The following is a 20,276-nucleotide window of genomic DNA, read 5'->3' as shown; positions in this document are numbered from 1 at the left end:
TCCTCCAGGAGGGAGGGAGCAAAGACCCCAGCAGCTCAGCATGGCTCCGCTCCCTCCTCCCCCTGGGATTGATCCCTGGCTTGGGAAGGGTGCGGGGTGAAGAGCCCCTGGAGTTGCCCCTCCCAGCCTGGAATGGGGGGGGGGAACCACACTACAGCCCCTATGCCTGGGAGAGGGGGCTGAAGAACCCCAGGAGGAGCAGAGTTCAGGCTCGGGGGGCTGAACTGAGGAAGGGCCTGGGGAGCAAGGGATAGGCAGATGTTGGGGTGAGAACTCAGGCAGCAGGGGGCCAAAATCACCATACCCATTAAATTTGGTAGAGTGAGTGACACCACTTGTCCCCCCCACCCCCACTTGGGGATGGGCCAGAGGACTTTCAATATCGAGACAGACTGAAAACTACAATCTAGTCTTTTAAAACAACAAAACTCCCTTGGTGTGTGGGCCAGTCCCATGATGGTTGGGGTCAGAGCGGTGAGTTTTGATCTCATGGGAGGGGCAATACTGTGGGCACGAGGCCCAGGGGCCCCACCATGGCTGCCCTACCTGTGGTGGCAGCAGTGGCTTTGGGTCCAAGTTGGCCACTGCATTGTGGTAGCAGAGCTCCTGCGGGCCAAGATGGCCTCCCTGCGCCATTATGAGTTTCACCTTCCACTCCTCACACCAACCATATGAACAAACAGAAGCACCTGCTGCTGTCATCTGTTCTTTAATAGTCCAGGCTGGGTTAGGGAGGTGGGGTGGAGGCTAATCAGTCAGGGGTCCCAGGGAGAGCAGGTTACCCACTTCAACTGGGATTTGGGGATGTCATGCTCTTCCCCCCAATGCCCACACTAGGGGACGCCATCAGTTCAGCACAAGGCACGGAGGGGGCATTTGGCATTGATGGGGTGCCAGGACTGCCTTCTGAGTAGGATAGTTGAGGTGTATAAGCTGCTGGGTTTTGAGTGACAGGGTGGGACTGGGGTGGACCCCAAGATTTTAGGCCACGGCTTCCAGGGTGGAGGCAGCGCTCTCCACAGCCTGCACGACGATGGTGAGGTGCTTCTGGACTTGGTCCCAGTCCCCTGTCTCCAGGGCACTGGTGTAGGCATCGGCCAGTCCTGGGAAGGTGGCCTGGTCAGAGGATTTGGATGCCCAGATCACGTGGCTGAGGAGTTGGAAAGAGAATGGGAGAGGTCAGTATCATGTTAGCCCTGTGATACACATGGGGAAACTGAGGCATGGAGAGGTGAAGGGGCTCTCCCAGGGTTATGCAGGGAGTCAGCGGCAGAGCTGGGAATAGACTCCAGGTGTCCTGAATATCAGCCCCCCCATGCTTGAACCACTAGACACCACTCCTTTCCAGAGTTGGGGATAAAACCCAGGAGTCCCAACTCCTAGCCCCCAGGCTGTAAACCCTAATCCCCACTCCAGACCCCTCTTCTCTAACCACTAGACCCCACGCCCCTCCTAGACGTCATTCTCTTGCTGATGCCCTTTCACCCAGGATCCACCAGGGATTGGTGAGGATGGTCCCTTGGGAATGGAACCCAGGTGTCCTATCCAGCCCCCCACATGGTATTACCTGTAATAGCACTTGTTGGGGAAGGCCTGGGGGTTGAGGAAGGCCCTTTCCAGCAGCATTATTTGGTCATTCACCATCCGGATCTGGAGAGGACTGGGGTGGGTGGGAAGGAGAGACCAGAGTAGGATTAGGGTCCCCCTTACATCAGATGCCCTGTGGGGGGGCTCCATCATCTCATCCAGCCTTGCCTACTGCTCTCCAGGCCTGTGACCTTGTCCCAACCTTTCCCTTTCTGGAGGACTGGAAGAGACCCCCCCTCCAAGCTCCATTCCCAGAGGGGTCTCCACTAAGGACAACAGACCCCTCATTCCCTGGGTCCAAGGATTATGTGCCCTTTGTAGATAAGGGAGACTCCCCAACCCTCACAGGTGACATGTTTGCACAAGCATGCATGTATATGTGAACATGCTAACATGTGTGACCACTCCCTGCAGGACAGTGCCTCCAGGCTGTGCACCCGTGCAGTTGTACAGAGGCAGGCAGGCATGGACACCCACCAGTGCAATTGCACATGCAGTCAGGGACACGTCTCACCTGGGAGACTCCTCCTCCTTCAGTTTCGTTATTCGCTGGTTGAAGTCAGCAGCCACCGATTTGAACTGACCAATCGCAGCCTTCAAAGGGTCTGCAAGGCGGGCAGGACCAAGTGTAAGAGAGCAGGTCTGCAGCCCCTTCTCCCTATGGTCCCCATCAGCACCTTCTCCACACCAATCGGGACTCTCCAGGGAAGCCAGGCTATGGGCCCCTGAAGTATTGGAGTCAGCCCTGACTGCGAGGGGAGAGCAGCCCCTTGCTCTGCTCCTTGCAGCCAGTGCCCGCAGTGCAGGAGTTAGCACTGACTGAGAGGGAAGAGCACCTCTTGCTGAGCCCCCCCATCTTGCAGCACGGCACCCGCTAGCACCATGGTGAGGAAAGCACTGACTGCAGGGAGTGCAGCTGCTACGGAGCAGAACTCCACTTGGTCATTGGAGCTGGCACTGACCCAGAGGGGAGAGCGCCCCCTACTGAACCCCCACCCTGGAGCACAGTGAGAGAGAGATTGTTGGGGATCGTACCTAGGAGTCCCGCCCACCCACACTGAGAGAGAGATTGTTGGGGATAACACCCAGCAGTCCCACCCGCCTGCACCGAGAGAGAGGTTTTTGGAGATAACACCCAGGAGTCCGGCCTGCACTGAGAGAGAGATTGTTGGGGATAACACCTAGGAGTCCCACCCACCCACACTGAGAGAGAGATTGTTGGGGATAACACCTAGGAGTCCCACCCACCCACACCGAGAGAGAAATTGTTGGGGATAGCACCTAGGAGTCCCACCCGCCCACACTGAGAGAGAGATTGTTGGGGATAGCACCTATAAGTCCTGCCCACCCACACCAAGAGAGAGATTGTTTGGGATAACACCCAGCAGTCCCACCTGCCTGCACCTAGGAGTCCCACACTGAGAGAGACATTGTTGGGGATAACACCTAGGAGTCCTGCCACCTGCACCAAAAGAGAGATTTTTGGGGATAAAACCTAGGAGTCCAGCACGCACCAAGAGAGAGATTGTTGGCAGTGAGGTTGGCCAGGAAGTCCCCCTGGGCGGCCGTACTGTACAGCTCATCCAGCTTCTCTCCATAGTCGCTCACATTAAGTGGGAGGACGAGGCTGTCGGCCAGCCGTAGCAGCACGTTGCCGACCGTCCGGGCCACGGCCTGGTGGCTGGTGAACCCTGTGGCCAAATGGGGATAAAGGGATTAGATGCATCCTAAACCTCCCCCCCGCAATACCCAGGCCCCCATGCCTGCCCAGGGTGAATGCCATGCCCCTTTACCTGGGTCGATGAACCTGTCAGCATAGTCAAAGGTATCGAAGGCCGTGTGGTAGGCAGGGTAAATCCGAGCAGATGTCTTGTTCTAGGGCAGGGAAGGGGCAAAGCAGCTGAAAACAAAAGGGGCACAGATCCCAAGGCCCCCCTCTTTCCCCTAGTGAGGTCAGATCCCCCAGCAAACCCTCCCCTTGACTCACCTGCCCAGCTCCTTAGCCCCACACTGGGGTCAGCACTGTGAGGGACAGTGCCCTGTACTGGGCCCCCCCAATCTACTCCCTGCAATACAGTGCCCCCCAGGTACAGCACAGGGGTCAGCACTGACTGAGGGGAGAGCGCCCCCTACTGAGCAGAGGGTAGCAGCGAGATAGCCCAATTCTGCGCTCTCCCTGCCTCTTTTCCAGCGCCCAGTGAATGCCCCATGTGGGCAGGGATCTGGGATTGAGGCCGTGTCTGTCAGGAGGGGACGGCTCAGGCAGGCTCATCCCAGAGCAGCAGGTATCCTTACCCTGTCATAGGTGTAGGCGATGTCCATGGAGGTGATGCCTAGGTAATGGATGAAGGAGGCATAGTCGCTCCCGGCACCCAGGGACCCTAAGCTGTGCGGGGGATGGAGATGGCTGAGTGACTCAGGGCCAGGCAGGGGGGAGACAGTGGGAAGGGGAAACATCCCTGGGTGGAGAGCAGAGTTTGCCATCTCCTGCTCGGCTGATGTGGCCCCTGCCTACAGGGGGAGATCCCCAAGCCCCCATTCTTTGGTATGTTCTATGGCTGTTGTCATGGTTCAGAGTTGCCCAGGCTCCTGGTATTCTCCCTCTCTGCCACCCCAGATCAGACCAATGGGCCTGTTTAGCCCAGTATCCCCCTCGGTGGATCAGAACAGTGGGCCCATCCAGTCCAGTATCCCCCGCCCCGCATCTGCTACTCCCCCAACAATGAAGCTTTCTCTTCAATCTGAGCCACAGAAGGGGGTGGGGAGGAGAAGATCTTGGCCCCTTTCCGGTCCCTCCCACTCCCTATCATCCACCCTTGGCGTGTGGGGGCCTGGGTGGTGGTTCCCACTGACGTGGGCTCTCACTTGGGGATGACGCCGTAGCTGGGGCTGATGCGGTTGAAGTGGTTTCTCCAGTTGTCATAGACGGACATGGAGGAACTGGCCGGAGTCTGGACCTGGAATAGGTTCACATGAGTCAGACTCCCCTGCAGTAGGAGAGGGGATGGACACACACACCTCCCCCACCACAGATCCACCCTGGTACCTGCTTGGCAGCTGCAAAGATGACACTCTGGGCAGGCGGTGTCCCCTGGGCTCTCAGGGTGGCGTTGGCTGTGGAAAGCACAGGTGAGGCAATGTTAGGGGCTGTGCCGGATCATACAGGGAGACCCGCCACGCCCTGGGGCTCTGCAGCACCAACTGGCCCGTAGCACAGCCAGACCGGCATCACCTGCACTCTCTGCCACCTGCTTATGTGGCACATGCTTTCCCTTCCATGGCTGTTCAGTCGCACCCTCTGGCACGTGTACTCTCACACAACCATTCAGCTGCACCTCCTCAGACACGTATTCAGTTGCATGCAGGCTCTCACACTTGTGCCCGTCTGATTGCACATGCACTCGCATGACGCACGCTCCCTTTCATCCCTTCCTCCCCAAAACACCCCAGCCCGCCTGGGCCCAGTGTCACGGCCCTTCTACACAACGCAGAGAAGGGGATGGTGCAGCAAGCACGGAGGAGGGAAGGCAGGACAGACGGACGCTCACCGAAGACAGAGATGTCCACGTTGATGTAGGCCACGCTCCGCTCCCGCAGTTTGCTGTAGAATTCCTGGGCAAGGGAGAAACCCAGCAGTTAGTGCAATGGGATCGGGTGAGCTGCATGGGCCCATGGGTCTGCTCTGGGCTCGCTGGGCCCATGGGTCTGGTGCAGGGAGTGACAGGCTCATTGTAACATCCTGATCCACTACAGTACATTCAGCACATACCTGGGTGCAGGTCTGCTTGGATGCAACAGAGGGCAGCAGCTACATCCACCCTCCCTCCCATTTTATCCCCTCCAAAGGGGAGCCGCTGTTAATCCCCCTCCCCTCTCTCTCTTGGGTTTTTACCTCCGTGTACTCGGTGGAGCCAATCAGACCAAACTCCTCAGCCCCCCAGCTGCCAAAGATAATGGACCTTCTGGGGCGCCACTTCCCTGTGGAGAAACACACAGCCTGGAGATTCAGACGTCGCGGTTAGAGCAGGGCAGTTCTGGGAGTCAGGACTCCTGGGTTCTGCCACTGATGTGCTGGCTGACCTCAAAGGCAAGTCCACTCTGTGCCTCAGTTTCCCTAGCTGTGCACTGGGGATAGTTGCACCCCTGTGCGCCCCCCCAAGCCCTCATACCTTCTTTCAGCATCTTGCCCAGCACGCGGGTGATCTCCAGCATGACAGCCGTCCCACTGCTCGGGTCGATGGCTCCGTGTACCCAGCTGTCTCGGTGGTTGCCGTACAAGACATACCTGTCTGGGGGGGGGGGGTGAGGAGAGAGACGGAGCCCTGCTGCTGATTGGGATGTTGGGGGGAGTGCACGGGGGTGGGGAGGGCTGCTCAGGATGGAGTGTGGTGGGGGGAGCTTGCCAGCTGTGAGCCCAGATAATAAAGGAGCAGTGTTGGAGGGGGGTGGGGGTCACTGGGGAGCACTCTTGGGCATGGGGGAACAGGAGCCCACTGAGGAGTGCTCCAGGGCATGGAGAGGGGGAGGGAATGAGAGGTTTGGGGGAATGGGCATGGAGAGAGGTGTATCCCAGTATGGTGAATGGGGCAGGGTGGGGGACACTCCAGGTTTGTGGGGTGGGGGAGAGGGGGTTGGGGTGGTGGGAGTGGTGGTAGGTGTGGGGGTGCTTGGTAGTTGTTCAGGGGGGGCACACTCACCAGGTTCCTCGCTGCCCCGGATGAACCCCATCACGTTGGAGGAATTCTTGATGACTCGCTGGTTGTAGACGTTGACCTGGACATCGCTGTGGGGAGAGTGGGAGGAGCTAGGGTTAGCCTAGTGGGGGTTGGGGTGTGTGTGTCAGGGTCAGTGCAGTGGGAGATTGACATGATGGGGGCTGGAGCGGGGAACAGGGGATGGGGGAATTGGGGCCAGCATGGGAGGAGTCTAGGGGAGGTTGCGGGGTCTGGGTCATTGCAATGGGGGTCAGGCAGGGGAAAGTGGTAACAATGCAGTGGGGTCTGGGGGGAGTTGGTGCAGTTGGGTGGGTCTGGAGATGGGAGCTGGTGCAGGAGGAAGTTGGGGTCAGTGCCCGGGGAGTGGAGAAGAGGGGATTTGGGGTCAGCTAGGGTCTTGATGTGGTGTCTTGAAACCTGTTCAGATTGTGATCACTTTAAATTCACAGGGATTTTTCTGGTCCTGTTTGAAGGCAGGGGGCTCAGAGGCAGTGAAGCGTGGATCTGGCCTTGCAGCAGTCAGTCTGCAGAAAGCCAGCCTGGAGTAAGGTGAGTGAGCTGAGCCTCTGGGCTTTGTCTCTCTCTGTGTTTGGGTCTTGTTCTGACTCCTGAGACCAAAAGTAGTGTTGCCTCCCAGCAAGAAGACTGTATGGTTTTATCTAACTACTCTGTGTCTGCTGGGAACACACCACTAGGGAATGCAGGGTCTGAGGGGCTGGGTTAGCACAGTGAGCGTTGGAGAAGGAGGGGGAAGTCAAAATTCCCAGGTGACTTTTGGTGGGAGCTGTGGGGGTGGGATGCAATCCTGGACCACATGTATACATCCATACCTGGTGTTGGGAAACAGCCCCCCTGTGCGGAATCCTGGTCCCACAGGGTAGGAGCAGCCCAGAGAGCCCTGCCAGGACGGAGGGGCCACAGGGCCAGACAGGTTACTAGAAGACATAGAGCCAGAGATATATGGGGTTATTAGAGTCTCTGCTCCCCACAAACCACTTTTGCTGCCCCCGCAAAACCACCAAGCCTCCTCTGTCAGTCTCCTCAGCAGCTCTGCCCTGGCCACGAAGGCTGCATTCCCACTCCTGATAATAACCTTCCTTTGTTTACTCTGCAGCATCTTTTCCCTGGGACACTCCAAGTGCTTTACACCCCTGAACAGTTCAAACACTGGGGACCCCCACACTACCCAGGAGGTGCACAGTGGGTGTCTTTATTTTATAGATGGAGAAATCGAGGCACAAGGTGGAGAAGTGAGTCGTTCAAAGGCATGCAGGGAATCAGACCTGGGAAAAGAACCCAGGAAACCTGACTCCCAGCCCCCTCTCCTCCAACCCACTGGGCCCTATGACCCTCCCAGATCTGGGGACAGACCCAGGAGTCCTTACTCCCAGCCTACCCTCCACCACAGTCTAACCCTGGTTCTCAGGTCTGCTGTTCTGACCACTAGACCCCACTCCCTTCCCAGAGCTGGAAAGAGAACCCAGAGTGCTGACTTCCAGCTCCTCCTGCTCTACCCATTGAACCTCACCCCCTTCATATATACATTACACCATAAACCTGTGCTATTAGGCTGTTCAATCCACTTCTCATAAAATCTACATGGCCCTCTATGGAGGGGCCATGGCATGTAAAATACAGCAGGTGTACAATGGTGTAGTCAGGACTGTGAGAGAATGAGGCATTTCCTGTTGCCTTGGGGGTTATTTATGATCTTATTGTGGTAGTGCCCAGAAGCACCATGTATACAGGGATTCCTCCCCACTACTGAGATGCCACCGCTTCTGGGTTACGGCGCGTGGGCCATTTATACAGGGATCTCTTGCCTGGGGCTGAGATGCAGCCACCTCTGGGTTGGGGTTCTTGCCCCAAATTGCTGACGATCAAAGTAATTCAGTTCAGGTGAATTTCCTGACCTCAGTGGTGCATCAATGCCAGAATCAGAAGTGGAGGGGCAGTGGTCTGGCTGCATTTAATTTTGTTGCACTCTTTCCCTGCATTTAATGACTGTGTTTTTAACAAACGGACTTGGGGCCTGAGTTGTCGCCACCTAGTGGCTAAAGCTGATGGTGCACATGTGTATTCCCCTTTCAAACTATTCCATGATTACTAATATTCCCTAGCTCTTATCTAGTGCTTTTCAATCAATGCCATTATCTCCATTCTAGAGATGAGGAAACTGAAGCACAAAGAGGGGGAAGTGCCTTGTCCAAGGTCACTCAGAAGGCTGGTGCCTGAGCCGGGAATAGAACCCAGGGGTCCTGAGTCCCAATCCAGTGCACCAGCCAGCAGCCATTCTCACCTGCTATGTCCTGCTACAGGACAACGCCAGGGCCAGGGGAGATGATTGCGAGTCTAATGGGTAGTGGTCACTGAAATGCATTAAGGGGTGGATTCAGCCAGATTTCACAGCTTCTTTGCCCCAACTCCACTGAATTGGTCACCCACCAGATTAGTGTCTGGGCGTCTTCAAAGCCAATTGGCTGGGATGGGATTGGCGGGATCCCCTGGATCTCTGACTCCTTGATTCTGTAGGTGAATTCTACAAGAGAGAGGCAGGTGAATCAGAAGGAGGCTTATTATCTCCGTTCCCCCAGTGCCCTGTTTGGGATGGTGGGGGGTCATTTGCTGCAAAGATGGTGGGCAGTCCAGACTTGGATCTGATGGGGTGCAGGGGACATACCCCAGATGGAGGTATTTCACAAGGAGGACCAGAGAGCCTGGGGAGTCAGGACTCCTGAGTTCTATCCCAGCTCTGGGAGAAGAATGGAGTCTAGTGGTTAGAGCAGAGGGGGCTGGGAGTCAGGACTTCTGGGTTCTATTCCTGGCTCTGGAAGGGGAGTGGTGTCTCGTGATTAGAGCCGTAGAACTAGGAGACAAGACTTTTGGGTTCTGTGCAGATGGTGGTGGAAGGAGAGGATTTCGGGTGAATTGGGTGGAGGAGGCCAGATGGGCTCCTATAGTCCAGGGAATAGGGGGCACTCCAGGGCAGCAATTCCCCAATGGGTTTGGTTAATCTGCAGAACTTCCCGTTACAGGATATAGCTGGGGGCAGAGGATGGAGTGTCATCTGGATGAACAAGAGCAGGGGTGGGGGGATGAATTCAAGGAGCCTCTTGGCCTCATCAGCAGGGGGTTGGGACAGACTCCCCTCCTCTTCATGGGAGGGAACAGCAAGAGGCATTGTGGGTCAAAGCCAGTCCCGCCCTGCCCTGCCACGTTACCTTTGGCAGGATAGTAGGGCGTTAGCAGGTCCCCGAAGTACCCACTGTAAGAGCCCCGCTCCACACCGGAGGGGGGCAAGTACCAGGAGTTGGGGTAGGTCTCCTCCTCGGATGCCCGCCCATCGTTGATGTCTGCAGGGTCTGTATACACCACCACGCCAGCTACACCAAACTCTGCCCCGTTCACTGCCTAGAGGGTTAGGGTCAGTCAGATTATCCACTCCACCATCACCACCATTGCCAGGGGGAACGGGAATGGCAGCTGGAATGTCCCCCCCACACACTATGGCCCTGACTGGAGTATGTGTGCTGAGCTGTTCTCTTATTCCTGCCTCAGTTCCCCCTCTTCTAGCTGGACTTCCCCTGCCCCCACCCCCTTGGGGGGCAGCAATGGCATTCCGTGACTGTTCCATCCAGCCCCCCACCTTGAGGTGGGCCACTCTTCTGGCACCCCCCCCCCGGATCTGTGCAGTGCCCCGTCTGGGGCTGATCAGGCTTTGGGGGGACAGGCCTTGGGCGGAAAGTGCTGGAGCTGATGGAACTGGGGGAGTGGGAACAGGGGTGATTGGACTTGGGGGGAAGGGGCCTTGGGTCAGATATTGGGGGGAAAGGGATTGGAGGAATGGGGAGGGGATGATGGGATGGAGAGCAGGGAGAGAGGTGATGGGATGGAAAACTGGGAGACAAAGGATGGGGGGGATTAGGATGGGGGGGCAGAGAGGGAGCAACTGGATGAGGGGGAAGGGAGCCCAAAGGCCCCCTCTTCAGTGCCACATGAAAGGGCAGCCTGGTGTCCGTGACCAGTAGGCCCTGAGTTCCCCTCACCTTGGCAGCACGGTCAGCCCCCCCATAGCGGGTGATGGCGATGGTGCCATTCAGGTTGATGCCCATGTTGACCAGCTCCTGGTAATCACTGCGCTTGCCCTGGTTGGCATAGACCAGCCTCCCCTGAGAGGAGAAGAGAGGAGTCAGCCCCAGGGCGCTGCGGGAGAGAGGATCAGAGGGGCTGGTGGGGGGGGGGCAAGATAAAATTGTCATGGGGTCAGGGTCCACTTGGGTCTTTGGTGTGAGAGCAGCCATTTGTTTCCATGGGTACATGCCTGTCAGTTTGGTGATGGGGGCTGAGGGGAGGCTGTTTGTCTCCAGGAATACGTGGCTGTTGGCACAGCAATGTGTTAGGGGTGTTTATCCCTCAGGATATGTGGCTGTTGGCATTATGACATGTGGGGGTGGCTGTTTATCTCTGGGGGTACGTGGCTGTTGGCAGGATGACATGTGGCGCTCGCTGTTTGTCTCAGGATAGGTGGCTGTCTCGTGGTGACATTTGGGGTGACTGTCTCTTTGGACACATGGCTGTTGGCAAGGCAACCTGTCTGGGTGGCTGTTTGTCTGGAGAGATGTGGCGTGACAACCTGTGTGGCTGGCTGGGGATAAGTGGCTGTTGGCTCGGTGACAGCTGTTTGTGGCTATATGAGGACCTGGGCAGGGCAGGGAATTGACTGTCTCCATAGATACGTAGTGGTTGGCATGTCACCCTAGGGACAGAGATCTCCTAGCAGCCTTGATGGGCTCATAAAAGAAGGGACATGGTCCTGATTGGGAGAGGAGATAAGATAACTCGCTGACAGCCACTGGGTGCAGTGGGAGGGTCTGAGCTGAGGCCACGAGGAGGTCTCGAGGGGTTATACCCAGCCCTGCTCCATACCCTGGGGTTCCCAGGGGGGGCGTAGGCAGCATAGGGCTGAACCACATCTGCATGGGCCTGGTCCGCTGTCACGTTCTTCTCGCTGCGCCGGGTTGAGAAGATCTGGTTGCTGTTCTCCACTGGGGGTGGAGGCAGATCTCGTCAGCTGTGGGGTGCCTGCCGTGGGACATCCCGTTCTGACCTTTGCCGCCATCTGCCTCATCTCTCCCTGCCCCTCTCTGCCCTTGTCTGTCCCCAGTCCCATCCCTCCAGCTCCCTGTCCTCCGCTGCCTTAATTCCCCCCCACCCCCGGCCTCCTGGCCTGTCCCCTGCCCCATTCTCCCTCTTAGACCTGCCCCAGTCCCTGCTGCCTGTCCCTTCTCTAGCCCCAGCTGCCTCAGGGCCTGTCTAGCACCCCACAAGCCCCTGTGCCCAGCTGCCCCAGTGTCCCCCTCACCCCTGCACCCATTTGCCCTGTCTCCCAGTTTCTCCTGCCCTCCTTCCACCACTCCAGCCCTCCCTCCAGTACCCTGATCCCACCGCTACAGCCCTGTGCCCTGCACACACACACCCAGCCCTCACTTGCCCACACACACACACACCCACGGCCACGCTGTTGGGTCTCTGTGGGTCAGGGAAGGACAGGAATGCGCCATACACATCCTCGCTGGTGCTGTCCAGACCGATCTGCGGGTCCTGCCAGCGGCTCAGCAGCAGCTTCACAAGCTCCTCATCCCCCTTAGTTGTAGCCATGTGGGGCTGGGAGGCCAGGGTCCTGGTGAAGGGTACAGGGGAGTGCCTGAGATCACAGCTCCCTCAGGACTGCAGGTTCTGGTGGGGGATAGAACCCAGGAGTCCTGGCTCCCATCTCCTCCCTCCACCCCCACTGTAACCACTAGACACCACTCCTCTCCCAGAACTGGGGCTACAAGCTAGGGATACAGGGCCTCTCCCTCGATGGGGCACTGGTTCCAGTCTGGCCACAGATTGAGAGGAGGCTAACTGGCCCAAGGGGGGACTAGACTGTATGGGACAATCCTGTCCTATCCCCAGGGGATGGGGCGGGGCAGGGGATAGATTATAGGGGATGATCCCATCCCCCTGGGTGGGAATAGCCTGTAAGGGATGATCCTGCCTTGCAGCCCAGGAGTCCTGGATCTCCTGAATGTGGGTGAATTCAATGGGGCTTTTCCATCACTCCTCCCCTCCTTACTTCAGATTCTCCCGGATCTTCCCGCTCTCCACCTGATCCATGAAGCTCTGCAGCAGGGATTCATTCAGATCCCGGCCCACGGTCTGCACCCAGCTAGGCGTCCCCTGGCTGGGTGCCCCCTGGCCATTCCCCGCTTTGGGGATGGCGAAGTGGCCCAACAGAATTCCGACCGTCAACAGCAGGGCCCCCACAATCACGGCCCCTAGGATCTTCAGCCAGCTCATCCCACAGCCTGCCATGGGCTCCAGCCTCTTCCTGGGGGTGAGGTGTGTGTGGTGGGCCTTTTATAGCAGATGGGGCCCCACACCCTCTGGATCAACCCATGCTTCTGATACTGTCACCAGGGCTCATGGGGTTACTCATTAGCTCCCAGATCCAGTCTAGCAGCCTTATCTCCCTCCCCACACAATACTCCTAATTCATGGCACTGAGGGATGCCCTTTGGACACCAAGGACTGGCCCATAAAGCCGGTGTTCCATAAATGGGAATCAGGAAACAGATGGAAAGGCGGTTGGTTCCATTCCCCACCCCCATTAGAAAGGGCATTGGTGGGTTGAGAGCTTCCCAAGGGGAGACAGGTCTCCTGGGTTCTATACTCAGCTCTGAGAAGGGCGTGCAGTCTTGTGGGTTCAAGTTGGGAGTGTATGCTGGGAGTCAGGACTCTGGGTCATTCATGTGGCCCTGGGGAAGAAGTGGAGTATTTTGGCTAGAGCAGGGAGTTGGGGCTGGACTCCTGAGTTCGATCCCTGGCTCTGGGAAGGGAGACATTTGATAGAGCAGGGAGACTGGCAGATAGGTAGATAGATCTCCTCTTTCAGACGGGCAAATGGAGCCCAGGCATCCTGGCTCCCAGCCTCCCATCCTAACCCACTTGACTCCATGCCCCTCCCAGAGCTGGGGACAGAACCTGCATCTCAGCACTAGTTGAGGGAATCTCTCTATAAGCATCCCCGTGTCCCACCCTGGAGACGGCTTCATCTCGGCGCCGGGTGACTCTTCCCCGTGTGCCGGCCCAGCTCCGTGGGCTGAAATCAAACACCTGTTGGCCTTCGGAGTTTATTCCTTTAACGTTGGTGTCTGTAATTTTAATTAAAAGGGGTCGGGTCATGCTAGTGGCTCGGTCCAGGAGCCTGTGTACAGTGGGGGCGGATCAGATCACAGTCAGCAGGGAAATGCAAGTTTATGCAGGTGGGGCTGGTGGGGAGAGCAGCAGGGTGGGGTGCAGCCATAGGGGTCAGTCCAGGATTGATGCTCCTGGCCCCACATGGATTTGTGGGATTCCCCCCTACTTTCCTTTATCTGTGTCCCCTCCCTTTCTATCTGGGTCTGCCTGTCAGTCCCCATCCCATTCCCCCACCATCTCTGGCTCTGTCTGTCCATCCCCTACCCCATCCCTCTGGGTCTCTATCTGTTTCCTCTCATTTCTCTGGGCTGTCTGTCTGTCCTCTCCCCACAGATCTCTCTGGGTCAACGTGTCGTCGCCCCCGTTCTGTCTCCCAGGCAGTCTGTAGCAAACCCAGACTACAGTTCCCTATGCTCAGTGGGGTGCTCCTGATCCACTGGGCTCCTTGCTGTGGTGAGGGGTAGACAGTGAAGTGGTGGGGGGCAGCAGGGGGTAGACAATGAAGTGGCTGTGGGGTGGGGGTCTCATCTGCCTATGGGCCCCCTTACAGCAGTGTGGAGTCCATCACCCCATCCCCACACTCCTGCTCCCTTTGCAACACCTTCTCACCCTTGGCCCGGGGCAGGGACCCCCCTCTGTGCTGGGGCTGGTGCAGCAGGGGCTGCTCTTTGCCTGGGCTCTGGAAGTCCCAGTAGTAGTGGATCCGGCGCTGGTGCTCCTTGGCCTGGCCCATCTCGCTCCTGTCCTGATAGCCCTCTCCACTCGCCTTCGCCGGCTCCTTCTCCAGGTGTTGGTGCTGCCTCAGCAGGCTGTCCAGGATCCTCTGAGCTGACTGGTAATCCAGAGACACCCCTGGCTCCTTCTCCCCAAGGCTCTGGCTCCAGGCCTCATCCCCATCGGAGCTGTCGGTGCTGCTGAGCTCCGGCACCGGCACTAGCTCCAGCTGCCCACCGAGCAGCAGGCCCTGCGGGGATGGAGGGTGCAGGGCATCAGTGGGCGGGAGGGTGGGCCCGGAGGGAGCCACCAGCGCCTCCTGCCTCAGGTAGAGGAAGTGCGGCATGGGGAGAGTGTGGATCTGGGCCCCTTCCTCCGCACTGCACTCACTCTCTGTTGAGTTGACGTGCTCCAGCAGCTCCCCAGGCCGCTGCTGCTTCCACGGCATGAAGGCTGTGGTTCTCCCTTGGCTTTCCAGCTGCCCCAGGGGTGGGAGGCTGTGGTAGTTGGGTGCCGGAGTCCTGTCTCCGTTGGGCATGGCTGTGTCCGACTCGGAGCTGCAGCCCGGCTTGTTGGCCTCTGTGGCCGAGTCAGACTGGCTGGGGGTGGTGGTGGTGGTGTGGGCGTCAGAGGCACTGTCCATGAAGGCGGGAGGGGGCGCCACATCAGAGATGTGCAGGGAGTAGAGGCTGTCGGTGGAATTGGCCTTCTCCATGTGACGGTGCTTCCCCGCTGATTCTGACAGCAGCGCCGAGATCTACAGGGACAGGGGAGGGGATGTCACACCAGCCCAGCGCGGCCGTGCCCAGCGCAATGAGACAGAGGGGCCAGTGGTGGTTTAAAGCCCGATATCTCCTTAACTGCGAGTGCTATATCTGAATGCTTTGTACCCTCAGCTTTTCAGTGGTGTCAGGCATTTATTTCGAGCTCTACGGTTGCTGAGCCCTTGGATTTTTCAATCCCGTCAGTCTGATTACCCTCTGGAACTCTGGTGTGAGTTTAGCAGCCTCAAAAACTGCTAAAGCTTGCAGCTGTCACTGTTTAAGGTGCAGTATCTCCTCAAGTCTTCAAGCTAATAACGCAAGACTTGCCCTGATGGAAAGCTGGGATTTTGTGTAACCCTGAGGATTGTCAAGCTATTGGCTCCCCCAGCCACACCATTCTGATTACCTTTGAGCTTGTTTCCCTGAGGCCACAGAAGTTTGAAAGGGTCGCAAAGTGCTAGGGCTGGTGGCAGACTGAGTTTCCGTATCTCTGACATCGTGGGGGTTAGACCTGGTCTCTCTGTGCCGTTAGAAAGCTGAGTCCCAGCTTTCCAGAGATACACGGCACTAATTCCTCACCTCTTGGGCTTTAAAAATACAAGGCTGCCACTGGCTCCGGAATCTAGCGACATTTCCTTGGTACTGGATTTTTGACTCCACAGCTGGAAGCATTTCCCACTCCTTCCCAGCACCACCTCTGCCTGCCCCCTCCCCATAGTCCACATTTCACCCCCTCCACCAGGAACACTCCCCGTGCTCCCCCAGTCTGTGCTCTCCAGGCCGCCCACCACCCCTGAGCTCACATTGAGTCGCTCCAGCATGCAGATGGTATTCTGGGCACTAATAAGCCTCTCGAGCAGCTCAGTAATGCGCTGGTTCAGGGTTTGTCTCTCAGCTGCCATACTCTGAGCCTGCGGGGAGAGGGAGACAGCAAAGGGCTCAGGACCACAGGCGCCAACTCTGTGGGTGCTCCGGGGCTGGAGCACCCATGGGGAAAAATTAGTGGGTGCTCTGCACCCACCGGGAGCCAAGCTCCCCGCCTGACCTCACCTCCTTCTCCGCCTCATCCCCACTCCTCTGCCTACCTCCCAGTGCTTGCCGCCACCAGACAGCTGTTTGGTGGGGTAGCAAGCTCCGGGAGGGAGGGGGGAGGAGTGGGAACATGGCGTGCTCAGGGGAGGAGGCAGGGCTGGGGCGGGGATTTGGGGAATGAGTCGGAATGGGGCAGAGTTGGGGCAGGGACTTTGGGGAAGGGGTTGGAATGGAGGCAGGGCAGGGGCAGGAGGGGCCGGGGGCAGAGGGAGGTTGAGCACCCACCGGCACGAGTAGAAGTCGGTGCCTATGCTTAGGACAGCAAGACGAGAGGGTCAGGGGAAGAATGGCCTAGTGCTTGAGGGAGGCTGGGAGTTGGGATGCCTGGGCCCCCAGTGCTGAGATGCAGCCACCTCTGGGGTGGGGCATGGGCGTGGTTTAACATCTGCACAACAATGTTGGACAGCATTTGAAGATAGGACATGTAGGATGATCCCGTGTCTGATTGAAACTGCCAGGCAGGGAGCAATTTTTAAGGCCATGAAATGGTTTGGGATTTGGCTGGGATACCCGGGTTAATATCCAAACCTCTGTGCAAATTGTCAGGGCAGCTGTATACCCCAATGGGGGGTGGAGAAGGGGAGAGAGACTTGGCCTCATGTCTCATCAGAACTATGGGAGAGATTGTGGGGTGGAAAAATTGGACCCCAAGTCCCTCGGGAGTGTAGCTACACATTGCACTTAATGTATGGATTAGAGGCTCGGATACCGTGGTGATGGGCCCAGTATAAGAGCCTACATTGAATGAGGTAGTGGGTTGTTCCCTGTCTGGGCGGCTGAGTGTCCAGGGTACATGGATCTGACCATGGGGTTGCTCCCTTTCAATGGGGGGGTCTGTAAGCCCAAATCTGGGGCTGCTCCCCGCCAGCAATGAAGCTGCCCTTACAATGAGGTGAAGTTTCTCCTCCAGCATCTGGTTGGTGCGTTGGGTGTTGGAATAGTCCTCCTGCAGCCTGAGGGGAAACAGACAAGAGATTGAGACTGTCTTGAAAACCTCCCTACAGATGCAGGGATCTTTCACCTGGTGCTGAGATGGGGCGTGAGGGCTGTTCATACAGGGATCCCTCGTCCGGTGCTAAGATGCAGCCGCCTCTGGGCGGGAGGGCATGGGAGCTGTTTGTATAATGATCTCTTGCCCAGCACTGAGATGCAGCCTGCTTTGGGTGGCACTGTGCTGGGGTTTTGGGGTCAGTGCTGATTGTGAGGGGAAAGCACCCCCTACTGAGTCCACACCCCACCCTCTGCAGGACTGTGGATTTTCTTTGGAGGTTTCCCATCCAAGTACTAATGAGACATAATTCTGCTTAGCTTGCGAGATCAATCTCGGGACCCGATTTTGCTGAGTGCCCGACAGAGGAGCACACAGACTAAGAACCCATGTGACTCAGTGTGTGATTGGTGGAGGCAGTGGGATACATTCCCAATCTCTACCATCTCTCAATATAGACATAATTATTGTTAATGGGGGCTGGTCTCTTACAGGCTTCTGTGTTGCTGGCAGTGCAGCGGAGGCCAAGGGGAGCCATGCCACATGAGTGGGACTGTGCCCAGAAGGGCCTAAGGGGACAAGAAACTTGAACCTCAGGGAGAAGAGAGGGAGGGCCTCAGAGCTGTGCAATGGCAGGAGGTGCTATTGGAAAGCCAGCTCCACCAATCAGAGCTCTTTGGCTCTTTGTACTTGCAGCGGGGAGTCCCACAGATTAGTTGTGCATGTGGGGGAGGGCCCTGTCTCCAAGGAAGTAGGGTTGTGAGAATAGACTTGATGCCTCCAAGAGGGGTGGGGCTATAACAGACTCAACTGCCAAGCAAGTGAACCAGAGAGCAGGCTCCGCCCCCAAGGGGAGAAGGGCTATACTAGACTCTGCCTCCTGGTGGGTGTGGCTATGACAGCAGACTCAACCCACAAGGGGGTAGGGCTGTAATAGACTCCACCTCCTGGGGGAGTGGCTGTGAGGAGGCCCCAACCCGCCCCCAAAGGCCAGGCTTCTGGATCCCTCACCTGCTGAACTTCTCCTTCAGCAACTCCAGCTCTTCCCAGGTCTGCGGCAGATCCTGCTGCCCAGCAGGGCCAGACTTGGCCCCTGCACCTGCTCCTTCCGCCTGCTCCACGCCATGGTCTCTGGGCAACCTGGGGTCACAGAGAGCACTGGCAGTGGGGAATCTGAGCCCCAGAGGTCTTGTCATGCCAGAGCCCTGGACCCGGTTGGAGTGACTGGAGCTAGGGCCAGAATCCATTTGGGCCAGAGCTGCTGGCCTGGCTCCCCTGTTGGATCTTTGAGCTGCATGCCCCCCTCTGCCCATAGACCAGGGGCCTAGCTGCCTACAGCCCTCCATCGGCGCTCCCCCTGCAGAGCCACTCCAAGGCTGCTGGGGGCTCTTAGAGCACACCCCCTCCCCATGTATTCAAGTGCAGTCCCCTTCACACCTCTGGGGGCCAGAATCTCTGGGGCACTAAGGCCCCTTTGTACACTGTGGGGTGGAGACTGCCCCCTGGGATCCCCCTCCCCGCCCCGTAGCTGGGGAGGAGCTGGCATAAGGGCCCTGCACTGGTCCTGTTTTCAGCAGAGGGGTTGTAGTCTGAGTGCTCTGTGCTCTTGACTGTTCTCTGCCCCCTGGAGGTCGTGGGAGGTGGATCAGGGATGTGGTCAGAGTGCGCTGCGCTATACCTGTTCTCTGCCCCCCGGGGCCATGGGAGAGGTATCAGGGATGCAGTTGGAGTGTGCTGCGCTCTGGCTGTTCTCTGCCCCACCCCCCGGGGCCGTGCAAGGTGGATCAGGGGTGCGGTTGAAGCGCACTGCGCTCTGGCTGTTCTCTGCCCCACCACCCGGGCCATGGGAGGCGGATCAGGGATGCAGCTGGAGCGTGTTGTGCTCTGGCCGTTCTCTGCCGCTGTTCACACTGTGCTCTAGCTGTAAGTCAGACGTTGAGCAACACTGAAATTGTCCTGACACTAAGGTATGGGTATAAAGGAGGCTTCAAGCTGCCTTCGGTCTTTCCAGGACAGGGACAGGGACGGGGGTATGTAAGAACTGGGCATAGAATCAGAAGTGTAGGGCTGGAAGGGACCTCAAGAGAGATCTAGTCCAGTGCCCTGCACTGAGGCAGGGCCAAGTAAACCCAGAGCATCCCTGACAGATGTTTGTCCAACCCATTCTCAAAACAATCATGGCGATTCGTCCATCTCCCTAGGTAACCTGTTCCCATGTTAACTGTTCTCAGGGTTAGAATGTTTGTCCTAACCTCTAATGTAAATCTCCCTTGCTGGGAGTGGCGCTGGTTCCTTTGTGTGCTGCAGAACAACTAATCTCTGGCTTCACTGTACTAGCCATTAACATACTGAAGGCTCTTATCAGGTCCGCCCTCAGCCTTCTCTTCCCTAGACTGAATGTGCCCAACGGGTCAGGCTTTCTAAACCTCGGATCGTTTTCGTTGCTCTTCTCCGGACTCTCTCGAGTTTGTCCAACTCTTTCCTACAGTGCGGGGCCCAGACTGGACACAACACCCCAGCTGAGGCCTCGCCCTTGCTGAGCAGAGTGGGACAGTGACCTCCTGTCTCTTACACGCAGCTTAAATGGAACATGCATCATGACTGGAGGCGCCAAGGTATGTGGTATGTGTTCAATACTCACTTAGCTGGCTCCGTATCGGCTGCCTGTGGCTGCAGCTCCTGGATAGACAGATGGAGACAGACTTCAGCAACAACCTGAGTCTTTGTAAAACACCACCAATGCCCAGCACAAGATCTCAGAGTGGGTGAGCCTACATAATCCCCTTGAACACAGAGGGAAACTGAAGCACACAGCAGGGAAGGGACTTATCCCCAAGGTCGTACAGAGAGTTTGGAATAGAACCCAGGTGTCCTGACTCCCAGTCCCCGCTCTAACCCACTAGACCCCAGTCCCATGCCAGAGCTGGAGATAGACCCCCTGCTCCCGGGGAGGAGATGACAGGCTGCAGAGTGAATTGTATCTGGCCCTTTGTCTGGACAACCGTGCTGATGGACCTGGTTCTGGGGGGGGTTGGGGCTGCAGTTGGCTGGGTGATTGAAGGGGAGGGTCTGGAGGAGATGGGTGGCACAGGATCTGGGTGTTTCTGGGGTAGGAGGTGGGGTTGGGGCTGCAGGTGAGTGCAGGGAATGTGGGGATGGGATGGGGTTTTGGGA

General features: G+C 57.5%; 1 protein-coding gene and 1 long non-coding RNA gene across 3 annotated transcripts in view; one reads left to right on the top strand and one right to left on the bottom strand.

Annotated features, from left to right (window-relative positions):
* LOC141991462 (uncharacterized) overlaps positions 1–20,276 on the top strand; it is a 48,385-nt gene that overhangs the window by 1,535 nt on the left and 26,574 nt on the right. For both annotated transcript variants that reach the window (XR_012640368.1, XR_012640367.1), the window contains exon 2: positions 6,752–6,851. This is a non-coding gene — a long non-coding RNA (uncharacterized LOC141991462). The remainder of the gene's footprint in view (positions 1–6,751; positions 6,852–20,276) is intronic.
* NAALADL1 (N-acetylated alpha-linked acidic dipeptidase like 1) lies at positions 919–12,644 on the bottom strand. Its single transcript, XM_074959772.1, has 20 exons — positions 12,421–12,644; positions 11,808–11,982; positions 11,737–11,757; positions 11,229–11,330; positions 10,349–10,471; positions 9,524–9,713; positions 8,748–8,841; positions 7,133–7,237; positions 6,285–6,370; positions 5,757–5,876; positions 5,480–5,565; positions 5,136–5,199; positions 4,634–4,701; positions 4,453–4,544; positions 3,883–3,973; positions 3,381–3,462; positions 3,102–3,278; positions 2,102–2,192; positions 1,568–1,660; positions 919–1,150 (listed from the first exon to the last, which is right to left on the bottom strand). Exons 1-20 carry the CDS (start codon positions 12,642–12,644, stop codon positions 982–984), a joined length of 2,253 nt encoding a protein of 750 aa, XP_074815873.1. The 3' UTR covers positions 919–981.

The sequence above is a fragment of the Natator depressus genome, chromosome 7, assembly GCF_965152275.1.
Source record: "Natator depressus isolate rNatDep1 chromosome 7, rNatDep2.hap1, whole genome shotgun sequence".
Lineage (NCBI taxonomy): Eukaryota > Metazoa > Chordata > Testudines > Cheloniidae > Natator > Natator depressus.
Note: the sequence above shows the minus strand (reverse complement) of the source record. Positions and strands in the feature narration are given on the sequence as shown.